We start from the raw sequence: 21,442 nt of genomic DNA on the forward strand, positions 1-21,442 counted from the left end.
TGCAACCAACAGCTTCACTGTTGTTTGACTTGGACTTTTCTATCAATGTGCCCAAAATTCATGTAATGCACTCTCTGCACCTCCTGTTCATAGAGTCGGTTCTGGCTACAACTTCTCTTCAAATGTTCCCTCCCCCTCAGAGATGTGGTACATTGAGGTTATGATTTCAATGTTTCTGGAGGAAGCTGGGATTCCAGTCTTGAAGGTTCTACACCTGCTAGGTCTACTAGTTTTGTGCAACCTCCTGGTCAAGCACTCATGCTGGCACACGAGTACTGTCCAGTGGTTCTTACGCATGCAGTGGTTCCAGCACCAGCGCGAAATGTCAGATACCTTGCTGATCTCCTGGGATGCTGCAGCAGATCTGGCTTGGCGGAGAAGAACCTGCTACAGGGAATTTCATTCCACCCTCCACAACTAGAGGCCATGGTTATGACAGATCCTCCACTGTAGGGTAGGACACACACCAGCAGGAACTGAAGATCCGCAGACCTCTTCACATCAACCTTCTCGAAATGAAGGTGATTCATCTTACACTCAAGGCCTTCCTCTTTTCTGGTTTTTAAATCAATCTGTCCAGATCTTGACAGATAATGATGATGTGGTATATCAGCAAACTGGGAGAAGTGGGATCTTATTGTCTCTGTTGGGAACCACTAAGACTCCGGGCTTAGGTGGGCGAGCATAGGATTGGGCTCATCATGAACTATCTGGCCAGATCCCTGGATATCAGGGCTGAAAGTTTGAGACTGCGTCATCTTGTCAATCAATAGGGACACCTTCATCCAAAGGTAGCACAAGACGTATTTGCTGCCTGAGGCATGCCGCAAGTGGATCTGTTTGGCACTCTTACCAGTGCCCACTGCCCAAAGTTCTGCACTCTCCAGTTTCTATCATAGGGAAAATTGAGGGATCCCTTTTATTTAAGGTGGAACCTTCTAATTCACCACACATTTCCTCCCATACCCTTTATTCCTCAGGTTCAAACAAAGATTATCCACACCTCTCCCTTTGTACTCTGATTTACCACCTTTTCAGGCCTGATCTTCTCTCGAAGTCAGATGGACAAGTAATGCCCCCCAGTTTCCAAGGCTTCCACCTTCATGCCATTGAGTGGGGACACCTAAGCGTCTTTCATCTACCATCTGAAGTGGTGGATGTGATTCTGCCTGTACATCAGGGCTCCACTGAGATGGGGTATCCTAGAAGATGGAACACATGTGTTGCTTAGTGTGCCGATGATAATGTGGATCCCTTAAAATCGCATCTGTTGGAAGTACTTCATTTTGCGCTCCCCTAGGGTCACAAGGGTTATGTAGTGGGTTCCTTTAAGGGATAAATAATAACATTGTCTGCATTTCTCTGCCTTCCCTACCAGCCTCCCTTGCTTAAATCACTCATTGTCATGATATTCCTAGAGGATCTGACTAATTTGTTTCCACACCGCCCTATTTGTCAAGGTACAAGAGGAGATGAACTATGTGTTGTACTTTTTAGCCTTTTCAAAGTTGTTAGTTAATATTACTGAAGTTAAAAATGGTTTCTCTGATGGTGATTACTTCAGCGAGGCATTTCATTGAGTTGCAGGTGCAGCGTCCATTCTCCATTCATATGATTTTTCCCCGACAAGTTGGTCCTTTGAACCAGAGCTGCTTTCCTGTCAAACAAGTGACCCTTTTCTGTATAGGTCAGTCCATTACCCACACTTCTTTTTATCCTCCACCACATCCTACCATAGAGAAGGAGAGGCACCACAGGCAGAATTACAGGAGGCCAGTCGGCTTCTACATAGACCAAGCCAAGAAGCGCCTCTTCATAGGTTACACTAGTAGCAGAAAGGGCAAAGCAGTCACAAAGAACTCTCTATGTCACTGGATTATGTTGTGCATCAAACTGTGCTTTGTGGAACAAAATGGATAGGCAGGTGACATCAGGAAGCCAGGATGGGTGCTTTGATGCCTTTGATGACATCACAGTTGCATTGTTTCCAGCACCGACACCTAGCCAACACCCTCTACTTTTGAGGAAGAGCTATTGAATGTTTCTGGATCCAGTCTGAATCTGGAGTATTAGAAAGATGATGAATCTGCAGATAGATAGAGTAGCCTCAAGATAGATTGTTACGGAAATTAAGTAACTTTTTCATCCTCCACCACATCTCACCAAGGAGGATGTGAGGGTCCACTGGCTGTACCCCAAGAGGGCAGTCAGCTTATAGAAAAACACAACCCAGGATATTAGGTCTGACAACCAGAACCAGCTTTCCATAAATTACGTGGGTAGCAGTAAAGGCAAAGCAGCCCAGATGAGAACTTCTTCTCAATGGATTATTTTATGTAGCAAAATGTGCTTCGCAGAAAAAATAAATGGGAAACTGACACCAGGGAACCAGGATGGGAACGTTATGCCTCTGAGGACATCACAGTTGCATTGTTTTGAGCACTGACATTGAGCCAGTGTCCCCTGCCATAGCGAAGGAGCTGTTGTAAATTTCTGGATAAAGTCTGGTGCCTGGGATATTCAAAAGATGAGGAATGTGCAGATAGAAGTAGTATCCACCAGAAAGATCGTTACCAAAGGTAAGTAACTTTTTCTTTCAGCCTAAATGAATGAAAGTGGTCCATGCATATTTTTCACTCTACCGCCAAACGTTTACCCACTAATAGTACTGGGTAGTTATTGCCTCTCACACCAAGTTACAGGGAGACCAGTAGAAATAATTAACGGTGGGACATAGGCTTTTGTTTTTTTACTTGTACCCATGCCACACATGGCAAGCATCCAATGACTGTGGTCCTTTGCTTTTCCTATAATGAATTCCATATGGTTGTGTATGTGGGATATTTGTTTGAGAATCTGTATGATGAGTAATTGCGCTCTGCCCAGCAGCAGCACCCGAGTCAGCCCTACTTTGAAAGACTGTGGAAGTCAAGCCCTGGTCTGCATTGAACCAGTGGAATGACAGCTATGATGTCTAATTTTTCCCTCCCAACCCCCACCCACTGGCAATATGCTGCTGCCTTCTCTACCCAGTGTTTAAAATGTGAACGAAAGCCTGCAGAATAATTGGCTGGAGAGTTAAAATTTTAAAGTAGCATACAATAACATCAAAATGTAGACTTTATTGTGTTCAATTGTATAAATAGCTGTGCTATGAAAGACCGTAGGTGTCCACCATGGTCAATACGTAGCTTTTTCCTCCTTCCTTTGGTAGCTGCCCGATATAGTCCAATTGCCACACTGTAGTAGCTGCAGTTCCACTTCTGATATGGCCGCTAGGCTTCTTTTGCAAGGGCATTTGTCTAATCCGGTTGTATGTGGGGTACTCCTTTACTGCTTTTTGCACTTGTTCTTTAGTGGCTGGAATTTGTCGTAGCTGTGCCCATGCATAAGTGCCATTCTCTCCTGGATGTCCGGATGTTGCATGGGCCCTGTTTGCTAAAGCAGCTTCAGCTTCCTCCTTGATGACCACCGTTCGCGTTTTGGCCATCTGATCTACGGTGTTGTCGAATAGAGATGGATGTGAGGTATCCAATGGGCAATGGGCGTCCACATGTCCCACATAGATTTGACATTTGTGCCCTTTCTCCCACATCTCTTCCCATAGCTGCTCGCCTCCCGAAATGGGGGTGCCTTTAGTTTTCCATCCATCCTTGCGCCAAGTCGGGGCCCAGCTTGCTAGTCCTTGGTAAGTGGCCCGACTGTCAGTGTGCACAAATGTTTTCTCTCTGATGGGGCTAGTTCGATCACTGCTGCTACCCCCTGCAGTTCTGCAAGCTGGCTTGATTCATTATCCCCTTCTCGCAGCAACATAGTTTCTGTAGCAGGCTGGAATGCGACTATTTGCCTTTGTCTTTTTCCTTGATAGTACCGGGCGGTACCATCTGTGAGCCATGCATTTTGCCGTTCTTCTTCGGTGAGTTGTTCAAAAGGAGGGGCTGTCTTAAATGGTGAGGATTCCATTTCACAGGGCTCTAGTGCAGGGACCATTGCCTGCAAGTCCACTGCCCCTAGTTTATCTTCTTGTAACTTCGACACTCCTGCTGGTCCTGGTTTTGCCCTCTGCTGCAGATACCATTTCCACTTCACGATGGCAAACTCCTGCGCTCTGCCTTCTTTATTGCCAACCCCTCCGTCTCTTGTCCAACCTAGGAAGGGGACCCATGTTTTTAAAGTGACCGGCCGATCATCAGTTATGCGTTCTATTGGTACTAAGGCCCAATCTTGTGGCACCCTCATTTTTTCCTGCCTCTGTCATAGGCTCCACATCACTACATCGAAGTTATTTCACAGCCATTTTACACTGCACTTAAGTAACTTATAAGTCTCCTATATGTCTAACCTTTACCTAGTAAAGGCTGGGTGCTAAGTTACTTAGTGTGTGGGCACCCTGGCACTAGCCAAGGTGCCCCCACATTGTTCAGGGCCAATTCCCCGGACTTTGTGAGTGCGGGGACACCATTCCACGCGTGCACTACACATAGGTCAATACCTATGTGTAGCTTCACAATGGTAACTCCGAATATGGCCATGTAACATGTCTAAGATCATGGAATTGCCCCCTCTATGCCATCCTGGCATTGTTGGCACAATCCCATGATCCCACGGGTCTGTAGCACAGACCCATGTGCTGCCAAACTGCCTTTTCATTGGTTTCACTGCAGCTGCTGCTGCTGCCAACCCCTCAGACAGGTTTCTGCCCTCCTGGGGTCCAGCCAGGCTTGGCCCAGGAAGGCAGAACAAAGGACTTCCTCTAAGAGAGGGTGTTACACCCTCTCCCTTTGGAAAAAGGTGTTCAGGCAGGGGAGGAGTAGCCTCCCCCAGCCTCTGGAAATGCTTTCATGGGCACAGATGGTGCCCATTTCTGCATAAGCCAGTCTACACTGGTTCAGGGACCCCTCAGCCCTGCTCTGGCGCGAAACTGGACAAAGGAAAGGGGAGTGACCACTCCCCTGACCTGCACCTCCCCTGGGAGGTGCCCAGAGCTCCTCCAGTGTGCTCCAGACCTCTGCCATCTTGGAAACAGAGGTGCTGCTGGCACACTGGACTGCTCTGAGTGGCCAGGGCCAGCAGGTGACGTCAGAGACTCCTTCTGATAGGCTCCTTCAGGTGTTGCTAGCCTATCCTCTCTCCTAAGTAGCCAAACCCTCTTTTCTGGCTATTTAGGGTCTCTGCTTTGGGGAATTCCTTAGATAACGAATGCAAGAGCTCATCCGAGTTCCTCTGCATCTCTCTCTTCACCTTCTGCCAAGGAATCGACTGCTGACCGCGCTGGAAGCCTGCAAAACTGCAACAAAGTAGCGAAGACGACTACTGCAACTCTGTAACGCTGATCCTGCCGCCTTCTCGACTGTTTTCCTGGTGGTGCATGCTGTGGGGGTAGTCTGCCTCCTCTCTGCACTAGAAGCTCCGAAGAAATCTCCCGTGGGTCGACGGAATCGTCCCCCTGCAACCGCAGGCACCAAAGAACTGCATCACCGGTCCCCTGGGTCTCCTCTCAGCACGACGAGCGAGGTCCCTTGAATCCAGCAACTCTGTCCAAGTGACTCCCACAGTCCAGTGACTCTTCAGTCCAAGTTTGGTGGAGGTAAGTCCTTGCCTCCCCACGCCAGACTGCATTGCTGGGAACCGCGTCTTTTGCAGCTACTCCGGCCTCTGTGCACTCCCGGCGGAAATCCTTTGTGCACAGCCAAGCCTGGGTCCACGGCACTCTAACCTGCATTGCACGACCTCCTGAGTTGTCCTCCGGCGGCGTGGGACTCCTTTGTGCAACTTCGGGTGAGCACCGTTTCACTCCTCTTCATAGTGCCTGTTTCGGCACTTCTGCGGGTGCTGCCTGCTTCTGAGAGGGCTCCTTGTCCTGCTGGACGCCCCCTCTGTCCCCTGACGCAATTGGCAACATCCTGGTCCCTCCTGGGCCACAGCAGCATCCAAAAACCCTAACCGCACGATTTGCAGCTAGCAAGGCTTGTTGGCGGTCTTTCTTCAGGAAAACACTTCTGCACGACTCTCCACGGCGTGGGGGATCCATCCTCCAAAGGGGAAGTCTCTAGCCCTTGTCGTTCCTGCAGAATCCTCAGCTTCTACTGTCTAGTAGCAGCTTATTTGCATCCACAGCTGGCATTTCCTGGGCATCTGCCCATCTCCGACTTGCTTGTGACTTTTGGACTTGGTTCCCTTGTTCCACAGGTACCCTCGTTTGGAAATCCATTGTTGTTGCATTGCTGGTTTGTGTCTTTCCTGCAGAATTCCCCTATCACGACTTCTGTGCTCTTTGGGGAACTTTAGTGCACTTTGCACTCACTTTTCAGGGTCTTGGGGTGGGCTATTTTTCTAACCCTCACTGTTTTCTAATAGTCCCAGCGACCCTCTATAAGCTCACATAGGTTTGGGGTCCATTCGTGGTTCGCATTCCACTTTTGGAGTATATGGTTTGTGTTGCCCTATCCCTATGTGTCCCCATTGCATCCTATTGTAACTATACATTGTTTGCACTGTTTTCTAAGACTATACTGCATATTTTTGGTATTGTATCTTGTGTATATTTGCTATCCTCATACTGAAGGTACTCACTGAGATACTTTTGGCATATTGTCATAAAAATAAAGTACCTTTATTTTTAGTATATCTGTGTATTGTGTTTTCTTATGATATTGTGCATATGACACTAGTGGTACTGTAGGAGCTTCACTTGTCTCCTAGTTCAGCCTAAGCTGCTCTGCTAAGCTACCATTATCTATCAGCCTAAGCTGCTAGACACCCTATACACTAATAAGGGATACCTGGGCCTGGTGCAAGGTGTAAGTACCCCTTGGTACTCACTACAAGCCAGTCCAGCCTCCTACAACCATGTAGTCCAATGGGTATCCACAATGGACTTTTTCAGAGGTACAATCCCCTGATATTTGAGAACACCTTTGTGTAGGAGAGTACCCAATGTCCAAGCTCCCTGAATTATGAGAATGTTGGAGGTCTGCTCTCCTGAACTAGGTGCAGTACCCCCTCACTGACACCGGAGCCCCAGAAGGCACTAATTTCTTCTCATTTTCTTTGTTCTTTATCAGTAAACTGTCCTTCTCTAATCAAAAACATACTATATTTAACATATGTGTGGGTGAACATTGACCTTTACTGTGTGTAACTGTCGTGTCTGTTGAATCAAACTTCAAAATCCACTACCATCCCCTTGCCCAGACATTGACTGCTCACTCGTAGCACCATTGGAGATTCATTTGTACAAGGGGGAGTACATGGGCAATCCAACTTGAGTATAATAGTATCCAAGGCAACAATATACCAGAGGGAACCTGCATTACCCGCTATTGGTATTGTTCTCTTACCTCTGACTTCTCCAGAATCTGGAGAAAATGTCTGCATGCTTCAACCCTCAAACTGATTTTGCAGGATCTAGGTCACCCACACAATATTGAGGACCTAATTTGTTACACTGGTCAACAAAATGAAAACTGATTATCAAACGTTCTTGTAGTTACCAGGTTATATGTAGCTTCGCCAATGGGAGAATTAGGCTGGCACAAAGACTAAACTTGTATTGTTAAACTGTTCCTTGAAACAAACTGTGAATTATTTAACATTCATCTATTGGAAACAGTACATTATTTTAGTAATGTAATATCTTCTGAGAACCAAGTTGCCGTACTTACTATAAAATGAAAAAGATGTGAACAAGAACATGTAGCCCACTAAGTGCATAATCACGTTTCTTTCATATTGAATTCCCTGCCACTTCTTCACCTTGTGTTTTTGCTTCAGGCCTTAGTAAGGGATGTAAAACGTGTATTTTATGTCCTTTTTCCTAGATATGCCGCAGGTTGAATGGTGTCAGGTTTACAAGCTGCAAAAGTGCCAAGGACCGAACCGCCATGTCAGTGACTCTGGAACAGTGCCTGATCTTGCAGCATGAGCATGGGATGGCTCCTCAGGTCTTCACACAGGCTCTGGAGTGTATGAGGAGGTAAGCATCGCACTGCTTGCTCACCATTGACTCCCTGATAAAGGATCCATGTAAACTGCAGATGAGCAGATTTCTCACCACAGAATGTCCAGTTCCTTTATGAAAAGTACACTTGGAACAAAATCATAGCAAAGAAAAACACAGCAAATCTCTTTTTTGTTTTTGCAGTCTCATACTTTGCATGCAACTGTATACGTTCAACACATAAAATGACCAACCTGCATATGAAAAACACATCAGCTGCATGGATACCTTTTTTCCAATTGGTCTGCGAAGTGTTAGTAGTACATGATCTTAGGGAGTGGACATGTGAGAGCCCAAGTCAGCACTGTTTTGTGGGTATTGTGTATTTCGTACATACCCAGTATGCAACAGCATGGCTGATAAAGCCGCAATGACGTTGCTCACTCATGGGCTGGGGAAGGAGACAGGTGGCTATCACTGGCTCCTCTGCCTGATTTCTAAAGGGGAATGCATCTGCAGGTTGCACTGGTTTGCTATGCTTCCACCCCGGCAGTACAACACAGCTCGCTCTATGTTGGGCTAATTGTCAGTATGAATGTTTTCATGATAATGCAGTCAAACCTCCATCACAACCTGTCCAATGTGCCGTTGCCACATCAACTTAACAACCTTCTGTACGCCTTCCCAGCAGAAATTGTTATTGCCGAATGAAATGCTCTAATTTCCTCCAGTTCTTTTTGACTGTTGCTCGGTGCCTTTGCTTGAAGCACTGCTGAGAAATGTTATCCCTTTACATTACGCAAAGAAAGGATAAGAAAGCTATTTTAAGTTTGTTTGTGGTTTTGTTCTGGAATTCATTCCTCTTAACATACTGCTCTTTTTGTTGTCATTAGCATTCTTTCAAATATTAAGTGCTCTTATCCTTTCTGTATGTTTCTGTTATTTGACCCTTTCTTCTAACCTCATCTAACATTAAAGCAAACAAACAAACAAGCATAACCTAATATAGGCCACAACTACTCTTCTCAGTCGGTTTCACAGCGTCAGTTAGAAAACATATATTGGCAAGTTGTCTAGCGTAAGTCAAAGATAAGATGGCTGTGTACATGCCAGAATTTCAGGATGGCCTTGAAAGAATACATCTAAATCCCAGTGCTCATGCTTAAAGTGGGCCATTTAGTCATAAACTGTGTGGGTATCCTGAAGATCTTGTGTGGAATTTACTATCCTGGAGTACACTAGACACCTTGGTTCTAAACATGGTTGATTGGGCCAGATAGTGCAGCACACCCTGAATTAGTGGTTGATTTAGACATTTTGCTTTTTTACTTACCTAATTATTTACTTTCCCTCTTTTGATTTCTCTCTTTAATTCCAGCACTATTACTTGTATTGCCGACATACAGTCACATAAAAAGTGTCAACATCTACATTAAGGCCACGAGATTGTCTCTGAAAGATTCAGTGTTGGCATTAAGCATTAATAGTGGCCTATGTCCCTCTGCAGTGGGTATTAACCGCTTTTAAATGCCCAAGCCAAAGAAAAGGGTGCATAAGTAGTGTAAGGACAATTAACAACTGTTTATTCCTAAAACTATGTTGGCAATATGATTGTTAGCATATGTTTCACCTAATTAACCCAAAACAGCTAAATACAAGCCCACTCTCTAGGTATGTTGCATGTCCCTAAAATTGAAATCAAAATGTTGTCAAACAACAGTAGCTAGTGTCAGCATTCTAAGTATTCTGATTTGATAAGCCAGTCTCACTCTTTCATGGTGCTAATTTGCAACACTCTTATTTTAGAACATTGAGCTAATGCTGAATACCAAGTACATTACTGATCTAGTACTATAACAGTCATCTCCATTAATCTCCCTCCTCTTTACAGAGCCTAGTTTACTCACAGTGTAATTGGATGCTGGTTTTGGCAAGTAGCTAGTGGATGCTACTAGTAGAGACAATCATTGTGAAATTTTAGTCCAAGGCCTGGTTTGGATCTGGTACGCATCAAGAAGTATTATTTGTGAGCAAAGTTTGGAAAGACATTTCATTGGTGTTGAAGGTTATGTGCTAGATCTGAGAGTTGGAGAAACAGGGCATATTAACAAAAAAACATCTGCAAAGCAACAAAACAAGGACTTGCTAAAGAAAGACTTGAACAATCATAGGAGAAAACTGGGCTTGAAAGTGCGGAACATTGGATGCAGGGTTTATTGTCCTATATCGTGATAATTAAAAGACAACATCTGTAGTTTCCAAGGTACAATCTAAGTCTCTTTCATATGAAGTAAAGCGTGAAAACACAATTATTGTGAGAAAGCCAAACAATGCATTTTTGTTAAACCACTAGTAGTAACAAAGGGATAATTCACATGCATTTGAACAATAGAAGAACGGCTGACTATTTGTTCATTGTTTTTTTCCTTGCTCTCTTAAGAGCATCACAGAAAACTAATTCCTGTGCTCTTAGGCTTACTGACTTGTTTGTGTGACTAACCTTCTCCCCATTTAGTTACTTTCTGTGATAAATTTTGCTTTCTGAAGTTTTGTTTTATTTTTCCTTCATATCTATAGCAATTGTTGGACATTATAGAATAAACACTAGATCGTGCTTTCTACTACTTATCTCCTTATGAGGAATTTTGAAGACCTCCAGGAAGAGGTGCATTTTTACTACTCAAAAACACAATCAAAAGTATTCCAAGAGATAAAGACAGTGCAAATGTTTTTCTGGTCCCTAGAAGAGACTGAATCTTATGTCCTGTCCTTGACCTCAAGTACATACCACAAGCCATTCAGAATGATCATGTTGGCACATTTTCACCAGAGAAATCTGACAAATAGAGCATAGCGTGCTTTGTCTCAACAATCAGGGCACCTTATCCTCCAGGCAGGCGCATGTCAATGGTGGTGCCAGGCTCCCTCATTCAATTCAGCATTGGATTTGAGAGTCATGGTGGAGTTTCTGATTGCTTTCCCCCAAACATATGCAGTAAAAACATTTATATCTTCCTATAATTTGATAAGGTGTTGTACAAATACAAGAAAGTGGAGCTTGTACTGATCTGTTTTAGGGAGATGTGCACTCTGTCATAATGTGAGATTATTTTAATAAGCACCATGAATATTTATGTTTCCATCTTGCTTTTTAATATTCATTGAGGACATTCATAACAGGCACATATGTAAGACCCTTCACATGGTCTTACTGAGCATCTCCTTTTTGGTGGCTGTGTTAAACATTGAAGTAACTTGTTTTTGAATTTATCTTAATGGACTTTGGAAAGCAACTTCCTTACTAGTCAGCCATTTGAATCACTGCAGCACCAGCCAGTGATTGTTTAAGTGAGCGAGAAGACTGCTTATTGAAGTGTTTGTATCTCAGAGAGTGGATCACCTCCTTATCACTATTGTGAAACTAGTGCCAATCCACCTGCCTGAGCAGTGCTTATACCTGGCAATGGAGATGAACAAAGTACTTACCACAATGGCATTGCGCTACTTGAAAGGGGGAAGCTTGCGGAGTATGCTGCTGCAAAAAGGAAGTGCCTCTTTAACTGTAGGAAGTTGCATGAGGATTCCAAATATCTCCCCTCTTTTATCTTGTCTCTGAATGAGAAGCACCCGGATTCCTATTGGTGATTTCTGATGAGTGGAAGCTATGCACCAATGTGTTGCAATGGTCTTTTACTGAGTAAATGTCTTCCCTCTGGAAGGGTTTGTGTTTCCATTTAAGGAGATATGCAATCTGTCTTCTTCCAGGGAGTTTAGAAGTGAGGGGTCTCTTGAGGTGCTTGGATAATCTGAGGATATATTTGATTTTATTATGCCCCTTCTCATTACCTTAATCCCTTTGATCCTACAGAGATCAACATTATATATGATGAAAAAGGTCTTCGCTGCTCCTGATTGGGGCAGTAAAACTTGAGGTTCATATTTCCTTGTTTTATAGAGCAGCTGAAGTTTTCTACACCAGAAATGGACAGTTTAATTTCCATTTGCATTCATTTACAAGAATCAGTTTGATGAGTGTGTTTTCTTCAGCTTATTAGTGGCCACGTAATTTTAATTGGGAACAAACTATATGTTTCCACCAAAGCCTTGTATACTAGTTCAGTGGGGCCTTGATTTTTTTCTAGGCTCTATATGTATTGATTCCTTTGAGCTCATGTGTCTTTCTATTTCAAATTTCATTACAAAATAGACTTCTTTATTCATTTCATTCACATTTTTCTTTGTCATTTATTGAATGCAAGATGAAAACTTCACAGTATTGAGAAAGAAGAGTGCTCCTAACTAGTACCTCTTACAGATGGGAGTGATCTTAATGGACTTTCAGCTCTTCATCGGATGTAGTGGTGCTCCTTAGAGAAAGGTACTTGCAAAGAAACAACTTGTTCCATGCTCTGCCATGCACCAACAATTATTGTGTACAAAAGTGGTAGAAGAATAAACTGCCCCTTTTACTAGATGTCTCTTACTTAGTAATTTCCATTTTAATATGTAGGTGTGTAAAAATCAGTTAAGTGAAGAACTAATGCTGACACCCTGCAAGGGCTGCCGAAGGATTGGGTCTTAGGCGACCGCTAATCACTGCTGTCTAAGCTCATGATCAAACTCAGACATTAGTTTACAGTGCTGAATTAAGGCTGTCCGAATTAAGGATGTTCGACAGAAGTTTCACAAATTTCTCTTCCGCTCTTCAGATTTGTAGGTTGATACATAGAGAATTTTGGGGCATTGAAGAATGCGCATTAGCAAAGTTATCACACAGAAGAATTATGTACTTCCAGTCCTTCAGAGACACTCATTGCATATGTTGCATATTGAATTGTACAGCTGTTTCCCCTCTCTCTTGAACCCCCTTCGTTAAATTGCCCTCCCCTTCTCTTTCTACTTTTCAATGGATTTGCCTATGACTGTTCCTGAAGTTGACGGAAGGATGTTGTTATTACTAGTGACATCAGCAAAAGGTTTACCTTTGCCTTTACCTGTAGGACAAAAAAAGGTTTTCTAAAACCCCGGTCTAGGATTGAGACCTCTACAGAGGTTATTGAGTATCCATCAGAAAACAAACATGCCTTCAAAAATATTGGACTTTTTTTTCTAACTTATGAAAGGTAAAGCTGTCTTAACTTAAGGCATCTTGAGGCAGAAATTCACGTGGGTGAAATTTTATTTAACAAGTGCTGGCAGAACCAAAAGGTGTGGCTTGTATTTGGAGTCATGAGTAAGACATTTAAAAAGCCAGCTGCACTGTTATTATAAAAACAATTGCTTTTTGTATACAGTGCACCTATGATATAAAGAATTTCATTTGTGGTGATTCAGAGCGCTTTTTTAATATAAACAAGCCAGCAATGGTTATATGTCAGAACAACGAGTACTTGAACCACCCATGCCTGAACAACGAGGTCAGAACAACAACCTTGTTGTTACCACTAATGCCTTTACCGTGAATGCCTTAACAACGATTTTTCGTTGTAAAGGCATTCCTGGTAAAGGCATTAGTGAACATCATGCATGGTTCCAGCATGCGTTCCCCCCCCGGCCCCCCTAAATTACTGCAGCCCCCCACCCCCACAACCACCCCAACCCCCCACCCCCAAACTTACCGCAATCCCAACCCCCTCCCCTAAAGCACCCCACCCCTAAAACCTGAACCACCACAACCCCCCACCCCACCCCTCAAACCTAAACTCTGACCCCCCCTCCCCGCCCCTAAACCTTAATCACCCGAGCCCCCACCTCACACCCAAAAACTAAAAATACCCTGACTCCCCACCCCACCCCTAAAACCTAAAGCACCCCAACCCCCCACCCCACCCCTAAAACCTAAACCCTCCCTCCCCTAAACCTTAATCGCCCCGAGCCCCCCACCCCACCCCCAAAAAAACTGCCCAACTTACCTACTTGATCGCATCGACTCCCTTCTTCTGTGCCTTAACCACGCACGTACGTGGTTCAGCACATGTGTGATTAAGGCCCTGAACAAGGAAGTCGTGGAAAACTAAAGCGTTGTTTAGCTTTCGTTTTCCACGACTTCGTTGTTTAGGACTCATTGTTCAGGATGCTTCCCGCCAGCAATGCATTGCAGTGCAAACTTCTCATGGAGAGTAGAATGATACAACCAATAGCTGAGGTGAGAGAGACACAGCCCACTGGGTGGAGCCAACAACTGCTCTTTTTTTTATCTTAAAGAAGTGATAACATAAGGTTTAGTAGACAGCTCCACTGTCAAGTCACACCTAAAATTTGCACAATGTCTTCTCCGTTTGTCTCACGGCAAATTTAAAAAACCTCTACCTGAATTGCACAAAGTAACAATGTGAAGGCTGAGGCAAAGGGATATCCTGCTAAATATACTAAAGTATGGAGTAAATGGTTTTGGGTGGCGGGCATGGAATAATTATGAGGACGGTGTGGTGAGACTGCTATCGTTTTCGTGGCACGTGCTTTCACCCACTGTAACAATCATTACTATATTGGTATTGGCCTCCCTTGGGTGCTCTTTGTCGATTTTCAATGTGATCTGTTGAAGCTATTGGAAAACAATAAAAAAATTGTTTATCAAAGAAACAATGTGAAGGCTGGAGTAAGAATTCCTTTAGATACAAATTCCAGTGTGCATGCAAAAAGTGGGTAATTTAGTCTTAAAACATATAGCAGTACCTCATTCTTGAAAGTTTGGTGTTTCCTGGTTTGTACTCCTTCATGATGTATTTTACAAGTAAAACCTCAATGAAGAATCCCATACAAGAGAACAGGTGACTCTTTCTTCACTGTAGATTCTGTTGCCTCACTTCTCTTGTCTTTCTGTAAAAAGTAGTAGTTTGCACTGTGCCTTCTTTAAAGTAAAGTGAGGAAGACTGTAGGTTGAGCCCTGACTACCTTATGGTAACTTGATGATGTCGAGGGTACTTCAGTGCGTTGGAGTTGGCTGATGGTGGAAAATCATATTGAAGTATTGAAATGTTATGGTTTCTCCTTCTATCTGTGAGGTGTATTCTTTGGATGAAATAGTTTTGGAGATGATTCTGCAAGGAAAATAATGTTTAAGCTCAGTTACTTGTACCCCTTTCAGGCAATGCTGCAATTGGGGTGGCTTAATCATTCACTGGAGATGCATGCTGTGGACTAGTGGCAAAGGCCCTGGGTGTTGTACCAGGAGATATAGATATGGATATATAGATATTTCCTTCCTCCAGACCACCAATGTGTACCTAAAAGGAGGGTGATGGACTAAAACTAACAGAGATGTTTTGTACAGAAAGAAACCAAATATACTTCCATCTAATTGTGCACCCGGCTTTGTGCACCAGCACATTGCAACACAGTAGGCGATGGCCAATGCATTAAGGTCTTCTGAGGCATCAGTGATCAAATTATATGTTAGAGCCAGTACAAGTTTACCAGGTTGAGTACAGAGATATGGTCGCCTGCATAGAAGGATGACCCATGCTCTCTGCTAAGGGACTCCAAAGTATATCAAGAAATGAGTAGTGGAGAAAGAATACAGCACTTATTTATTTACCATCCTTCCATTGCAGTAAATAACTTTAGATGTCTTTTAAAATAGTCACATTCAAGCTTATTTCCTCAACTCCTAACTTACAGGCACATACACTGGCATGTTCCTTGCAGCAAAAACAAAATCCTAAACAGAACCATTCAACTTACAAATCTTCCAAAACATGAAGTTTGCTGGAAAGGGTCAAATACCGCAGTGGTGGTTCATGTTCTGCTTGCCTTTCAGAGACCCATTTCTTCGCAGCATGTCAAAGCATGGCATGGCCGCATGAAAAAACGCCTGGCCTGCTAACAGAGCGAACATGAAAAACCATTTGCTTTTCAACTTTTCTTCTTCAGTAGAATACAGTACTTTTCTTATGTTTCTCTTCTTTTTTATCCTCTCTCTCTTGTTTATCTGTAATGATTTTATGAATTTATTTGTAATTTTTCTGTTGTTTTTATTGCATTTTTGTGTCTCTTTTCCAAAATTCTTTCCCAACATGTGGCCTTTTTTTCCATATTCCACCTTCTGAATTTTTTTCTGGTCTCCTGTTTTTTCGTTGGTGCTTCTTCTGGTAACCCTCTTGCATGTTGACCTTACTCCCATTCCCTTTTTTTTATTCCTTGTTTGCCTTCACCGACCTTTCTCCTTTCCACAGCATTGGAACACGGGAGGTAGTCACCCAGAAGAACTTGAGTGGCCTGGTGCCCATACGCGATTTCAGACTAGACCCCAGCCTCCTCTACTCCATTCCGTTACTCGCGCTCAGCCCCAATTTACTTGTTGTGTGGCTGTTTCTGAGCATAGCGTACCTGGTGGCCAAACTGCGCTGCAAATGAAGAGAATCTTGATTTAAACTCAAAGAAGCCATGTTGCAGAATATAGACTTATAGCTGACTTTCTGCTGGACAAATGAATGTGCCATAGGAGGATTGCCTGACAGGAGATATGATAAAGCCTTACAATTTCTTATTTCTATTGTAGTATTTATGTAATATACATCCATATATTTTACCAGGAGACAGTATGTTTAAGGTGTCTACTGTTAAAACTTTGGTGGTATAGTGATGCACTGAGAAATGTGTGCTCTTTCTCTGTCTTCGGCTTCCTATCATGCAATGGTGTCCACCTTGCTCTAATACCTCATTCCTTTAGTGAGCTTGACGGCATACATTCCCTCCATAGATCGCTCATCCTCGCCCCTTGCAAATCGTACCTCTTCCAACCAGAAATTCCAGTACCTGCCACGTATTCTGCATTTTTCAGAGAGAGAAGGGCAAACCAACTGGAAATTGCATCTCCCTTAATGATCTTTTCTCCCCTCGCTATACTGCCCGCACATTTTAGCAGTGCTTGTAAAATTTACAAATAGCAAGTGAGAGTTTATATTTTTATGTACCTCAGTGACGTGGGAGGGCCTACTACTTCCGCTGCTTTCAAAGTCAAGGAACCTGAGGAAGAAAACTGGAATTCTCAAGTACCTCGGCGTTCTCTATTTTCACCTTTTTAAAAAGGCACAGCTTTCCAAAGTAACAAAGACAAAACCATTGTCAACCCCGGGTTGTGTTCCAGAATTGTGCATGAACTTTTATATTTGTATGTATAACTTGTAATAGAATTATTTGCTGGGGGGCAGTGGGGGTGGGTGATTTAGGTAGGGGCTTGGTAAAGGAATGGGGAGACGGACAAAAAGCTGCTACTAATGTTTAATCCATTTGTTCTTCCACAAATCCCCTTTTATTGTATACATGAATAGGTTTCCTATATTAACCACGAGCTCCAAATAAAGCACTTGTTTGCTCATGTCAAAGTATTCCTGTGTGGAGAACGTTTTCTCCGAGCGCCTACAGTGTGCATGGCAACTTAAGTCCTCTCAGGGATTCAGTGGCTTAAACCAAGGGATTGGCACGCCTCATGCCTCTATATGTTAAAATTGGTAACTTTAGCTCACTTACATCACAGCTAGAAATTTGATTAGCCTGCAGGGAGCAGTATATGGTTTGTATAGATGGTAATTGCTGTTGACCTGTAAAACCAGCACCTTTCTGGAAAACTAAGATGATTTCCAAAATCTTTGATCTGCAAGTATCAATGGCTTTATCAGCACTTGTGGTCTGAAAGCAGTGTTCCAGAACGTGAAATGGATTGGCTAAGTAAATCACATTCATTTACAAATGCTAAATGTGGCATTATTGACGACAATTGCACTTTGAAGGTGACATAGGGTCAAATACAAACGTTTAAATTGTCATGCGATAACTACCATAGTCTTAATCCTTCAGCCTCTTAAATCATTTGAAAGAGATAACCTCCAATAGGGCACTACACAGGAGCTTGTGTGCTGAAACTTTACGACATAAGAATCCTTTAGTGCAGAAGCGACCTGATGGGTGGGTGCATACACCCCAATCCCTGTTGCCCAACCAGGTCCTGTACTCTAGTCTCATTCTGTGTGAAATGGGCACTATTTTATGTCAAGGACTTGATGAAGAAAATGAGGAAAGACTCTGTGTGCTCGTATGGTCTAGATGATTAGTAATACAGGAGTTAATATGGTGAGTATCTGTTAATTATTCTTGCATCACTGTCTTCTAGTCCTGAAAACAGATTCACAAGTATGAATATCTTCAGAGTGGTAAAGGAGCCACAATGTTAGGAAAAGTTTAAACCAAAAATATATTTCTCAGTGGACTGGCAAAACATAGCATATACCCTTGAAGAAGCGTCCAAAGAACTATGTCCACAACAAGAATGGAGAACAACCCATCTAGCAGTCTTGCTTTCAAAATAAATTTAAGTTGGTCTTCGATGTGTGGTGGTGGCTGCTTTTGTTTGCATGCCTTGAGTGTGCTCCTATAGTGATAGAAAAATGCTCAGAGCAGTGTAAATCTAGAAGTGCACAAATTACCCTTCATACAACCTAACGTGGCATCTTTGCCATGTATCTTTTGTCCTTCATGGTGGAAAACAAGAAAACACCCCCCTTTAACATTTGAACTATGGGAAATCCTTTCTGGTTTAGATCTGGGACTGAAAAAATAAAGATCATTAAGCATTTTGTTTTAAATGAATGAGACAAGCCTATGCCAAAGGGTAGGACGAGTTAATAAAACTAGTTTTCCTTCACAAAAACTACATATGGTTCTTCAGCTTGTAATGTACTTACTGTGCTCAAAGATGTTATGACCAGTAAAAATATGCATTGAACTGTTTTCCAAGTCACTAGTATTATTCCATGGTATCAAATCCTCAGAAGGCATACACTTTAAGACCACATTAGGGTTCTTATTAGACTATTCTATTATTATTGAGAGAATGGTGCAAAAAAGACTCCCACAATAGATCTTTGCAACCTCTTTTTGCAAATAAAGGTTGTTGAACTATTTCTGCAACTTACTCTGATAGCCATTAAATATGCTCTGCAAGACTTTACCCCAATTTCCTTTATTTGCCAAAAATGAATCAAGTAATATATCTATGTCAATTGAAATAGTTCCCAGATTGAGCTTTCACTCTATCAAAATCCTACCTTGTTGTTGTTCCTTTGCTGACTGCTTTCTTGCTGCTTGATTCATTTGCAGGGTTTTCTTTGAGAAATGAATGCGTTCAAAAGCTAAGGCTCGGACAGGAAGGCACTAATTGAGGGTCTGGAATTTACAAGTAATTTTTTATGTCATAGGATTCACTTAATGTATCAACCAAGATCATTAGTTTCCTAAAGGAGAAACATTAAGTGTATTGATAAGTGACCACAACTGCAGTTTCAATCACGATAAGGTATATTTAAAAAAAAAAAATCATGATTCTAAATCCAGAAAAAGCTATATACTGTATAAGGCACTGTGAAATAGGGTAAGCCATTGCAGTACCTGTGAAATGTGAGTGGGTAAAGTACAAATAAACTATAGACAAATAGACAAAAAATAGAAATGTTTTGACTGTTTAGTATCAAATCACTTACAGAAACATTCTAAATAATAATCTTTAGTGCATCCTGATTTTATCAGTAAACAGCAGCCCAAAACATAAGGTCAGTCGATATTTCAAACCAAGGCAAGTCATTTAGGCAGGGTCTTTATCAGGACTACTGCCAAAAATAGCACCCTATGACAATTGGCCAGGTCTGATAAGTACCTTAGAAGTTCAGTGACCGACACAAGGTAGGAGAGTAGTGCAGGTCATCACTATGGTGATGAATTATTAAGACGCTTGGCATTGTGAGCTAGGTTAAGTCTTAGTCTCAAGCGCAGCATCATATATTTTTTTTTTCTGGACTTGAAATCATGCCTTTATAAAATATGTATTGCCTTGATTAAAACTGAAGTTGTGTTCACTTATCATTAACATGTGATGTTTTGTTCTTTGGGATACTTAAGGGCTTGGTTGACACATAAAGTGATCCCTATAACGTAAGGACATTTCTTGTAAATGATTTTGAAGGAACCACTGTTTTTATGTGACTATTAGTATCTGGTTCCTAGGAATGCAATGTTGCCATTTATCCTTTTGCATCAAGTAGTACCAGTGGTCAATATGATTTCAAGTACTCCGGCCATTGGTTTTTTTGTTTCCTCATCGCCTTTCTATATCAGTGCTATAAGAATTTTGACAAAGGCAGCCTTGCTACACCACCAGCAGGTTTTCATGTGAACAGTTGTCATAGTTCAACTAACTCTATGAGACTGTAGTTTCCTCACTCTGTAATCTTTTTTTATCAGATTCTCCATTCCTTGTCCGAGTATTGCAACCTTCCCTCCATACTTGTGAAAGTTCTGTCTCCATACCATAAATAATTAATTAATAACTCAGGAGGACTTGGAGGTAGAGCCTCCATATTGAACTCTGATAAGGATGGGGAGATGAGCCTAGCCCCCTAAAATTTAAGCATTGGCAATGGAATGCCAGTCTTGAGTGGTGAACTCATCTAATGAAAACCTCGGATGAGAAAGGTGATAAGACAATCATTAAAAGCCTAATTTAGAACACAAAATATGAAAAAATATAAAATAACCTTGATGAAGTAACATACAGTGATTTTGTGGTGAGTGCCCCCACTTTAGCGTGTCTAAGTAACTGATGGACTAGATTCCTAATCTTGCACCTATTTTGTGATCAAGTACAATGTCGAAAAACCATGTAGACTGAGCTTCTTCATCCTACATCTTTGTATTCAAAGGAATCACACATTATTCAATCATGTAATTCAACATTCTGATTAGACAGATATGAAGAAAAGGAGGAGTTCAATTATGTAATTTTAGCTTTTTTACGTTAAAATTGAATTTCTTTTTAAACTTGGAACTCTCTTTTTGTTAAGCCAAAGTACATAAGTTTGAGAATCTAGTCATCTCCTGAAGATGAATCCCTCTGACCAGCTACCTCTTGTTGTGGACTGCAGGTTCATCAGTCAGACTGAATGATGACTTACCTGATTATCCTCCTCTGTTTGTAAAGACATACAACCCTCTTATGTATGCTCTAGGAAATTGCAGTCAAGGTAGACTCGACAACAGTATGTAGAATCAAAACTTTTCAATGGAGTTTTGTTACAGGAAGAGACTTCGGCTGCAACTTGGAACTTTCTTTTCATTAGGCCAAAGTACTCAAGTTTGAGAATCTAGTCATCTCCTGAAGACGAATCGCTGTGATCAGCTACCTCTTGTTGTGGATTGCAGGTTCATCAGTCAGACTGAATGATGACTTACCTGATTCTCCTCCTCTGTTTGTAAAGACATACAACACTCTTATGTGTGCTCTAGGAGATTGCAGTCAAGGATGACTCTCAAACAGTATGTAGCATCAAAACTTTGCAGTAGAGTTTTGTTACAGGAAGAGACTTCGGCTGCATCAAAGGAAATGACCTCCGCTGTACATTGCTTGTCATGCTCAGAGAGGGAACAGAACTGTGTGGTCCCATAAACATCTCCACTTATTGATTAGACTGTTCGAGGAAAATGGAATGGTAAGTTGAAGAGTGACCCCATCAG

At 42.3% G+C, this 21,442-nt stretch overlaps 1 protein-coding gene across 37 annotated transcripts in view; it reads left to right on the forward strand.

Annotated features, from left to right (window-relative positions):
• Positions 1 to 21,442, forward strand: part of INPP4A (inositol polyphosphate-4-phosphatase type I A) — a 997,999-nt gene that overhangs the window by 943,248 nt on the left and 33,309 nt on the right. For 19 of the 37 annotated variants that reach the window (XM_069204338.1, XM_069204354.1, XM_069204366.1 and 16 more), the window contains one exon: positions 7,821 to 7,975. In XM_069204338.1, coding sequence (XP_069060439.1) covers positions 7,821 to 7,975 — 155 coding nt within the window. Of the gene's footprint in view, positions 1 to 7,820; positions 7,976 to 16,113; positions 18,672 to 21,442 lie in introns of those variants that run through there. The other 18 variants (XM_069204329.1, XM_069204339.1, XM_069204335.1 and 15 more) reach the window with 3 other exon arrangements.

This window comes from Pleurodeles waltl, chromosome 8 (genome assembly GCF_031143425.1).
Source record: "Pleurodeles waltl isolate 20211129_DDA chromosome 8, aPleWal1.hap1.20221129, whole genome shotgun sequence".
Lineage (NCBI taxonomy): Eukaryota > Metazoa > Chordata > Amphibia > Caudata > Salamandridae > Pleurodeles > Pleurodeles waltl.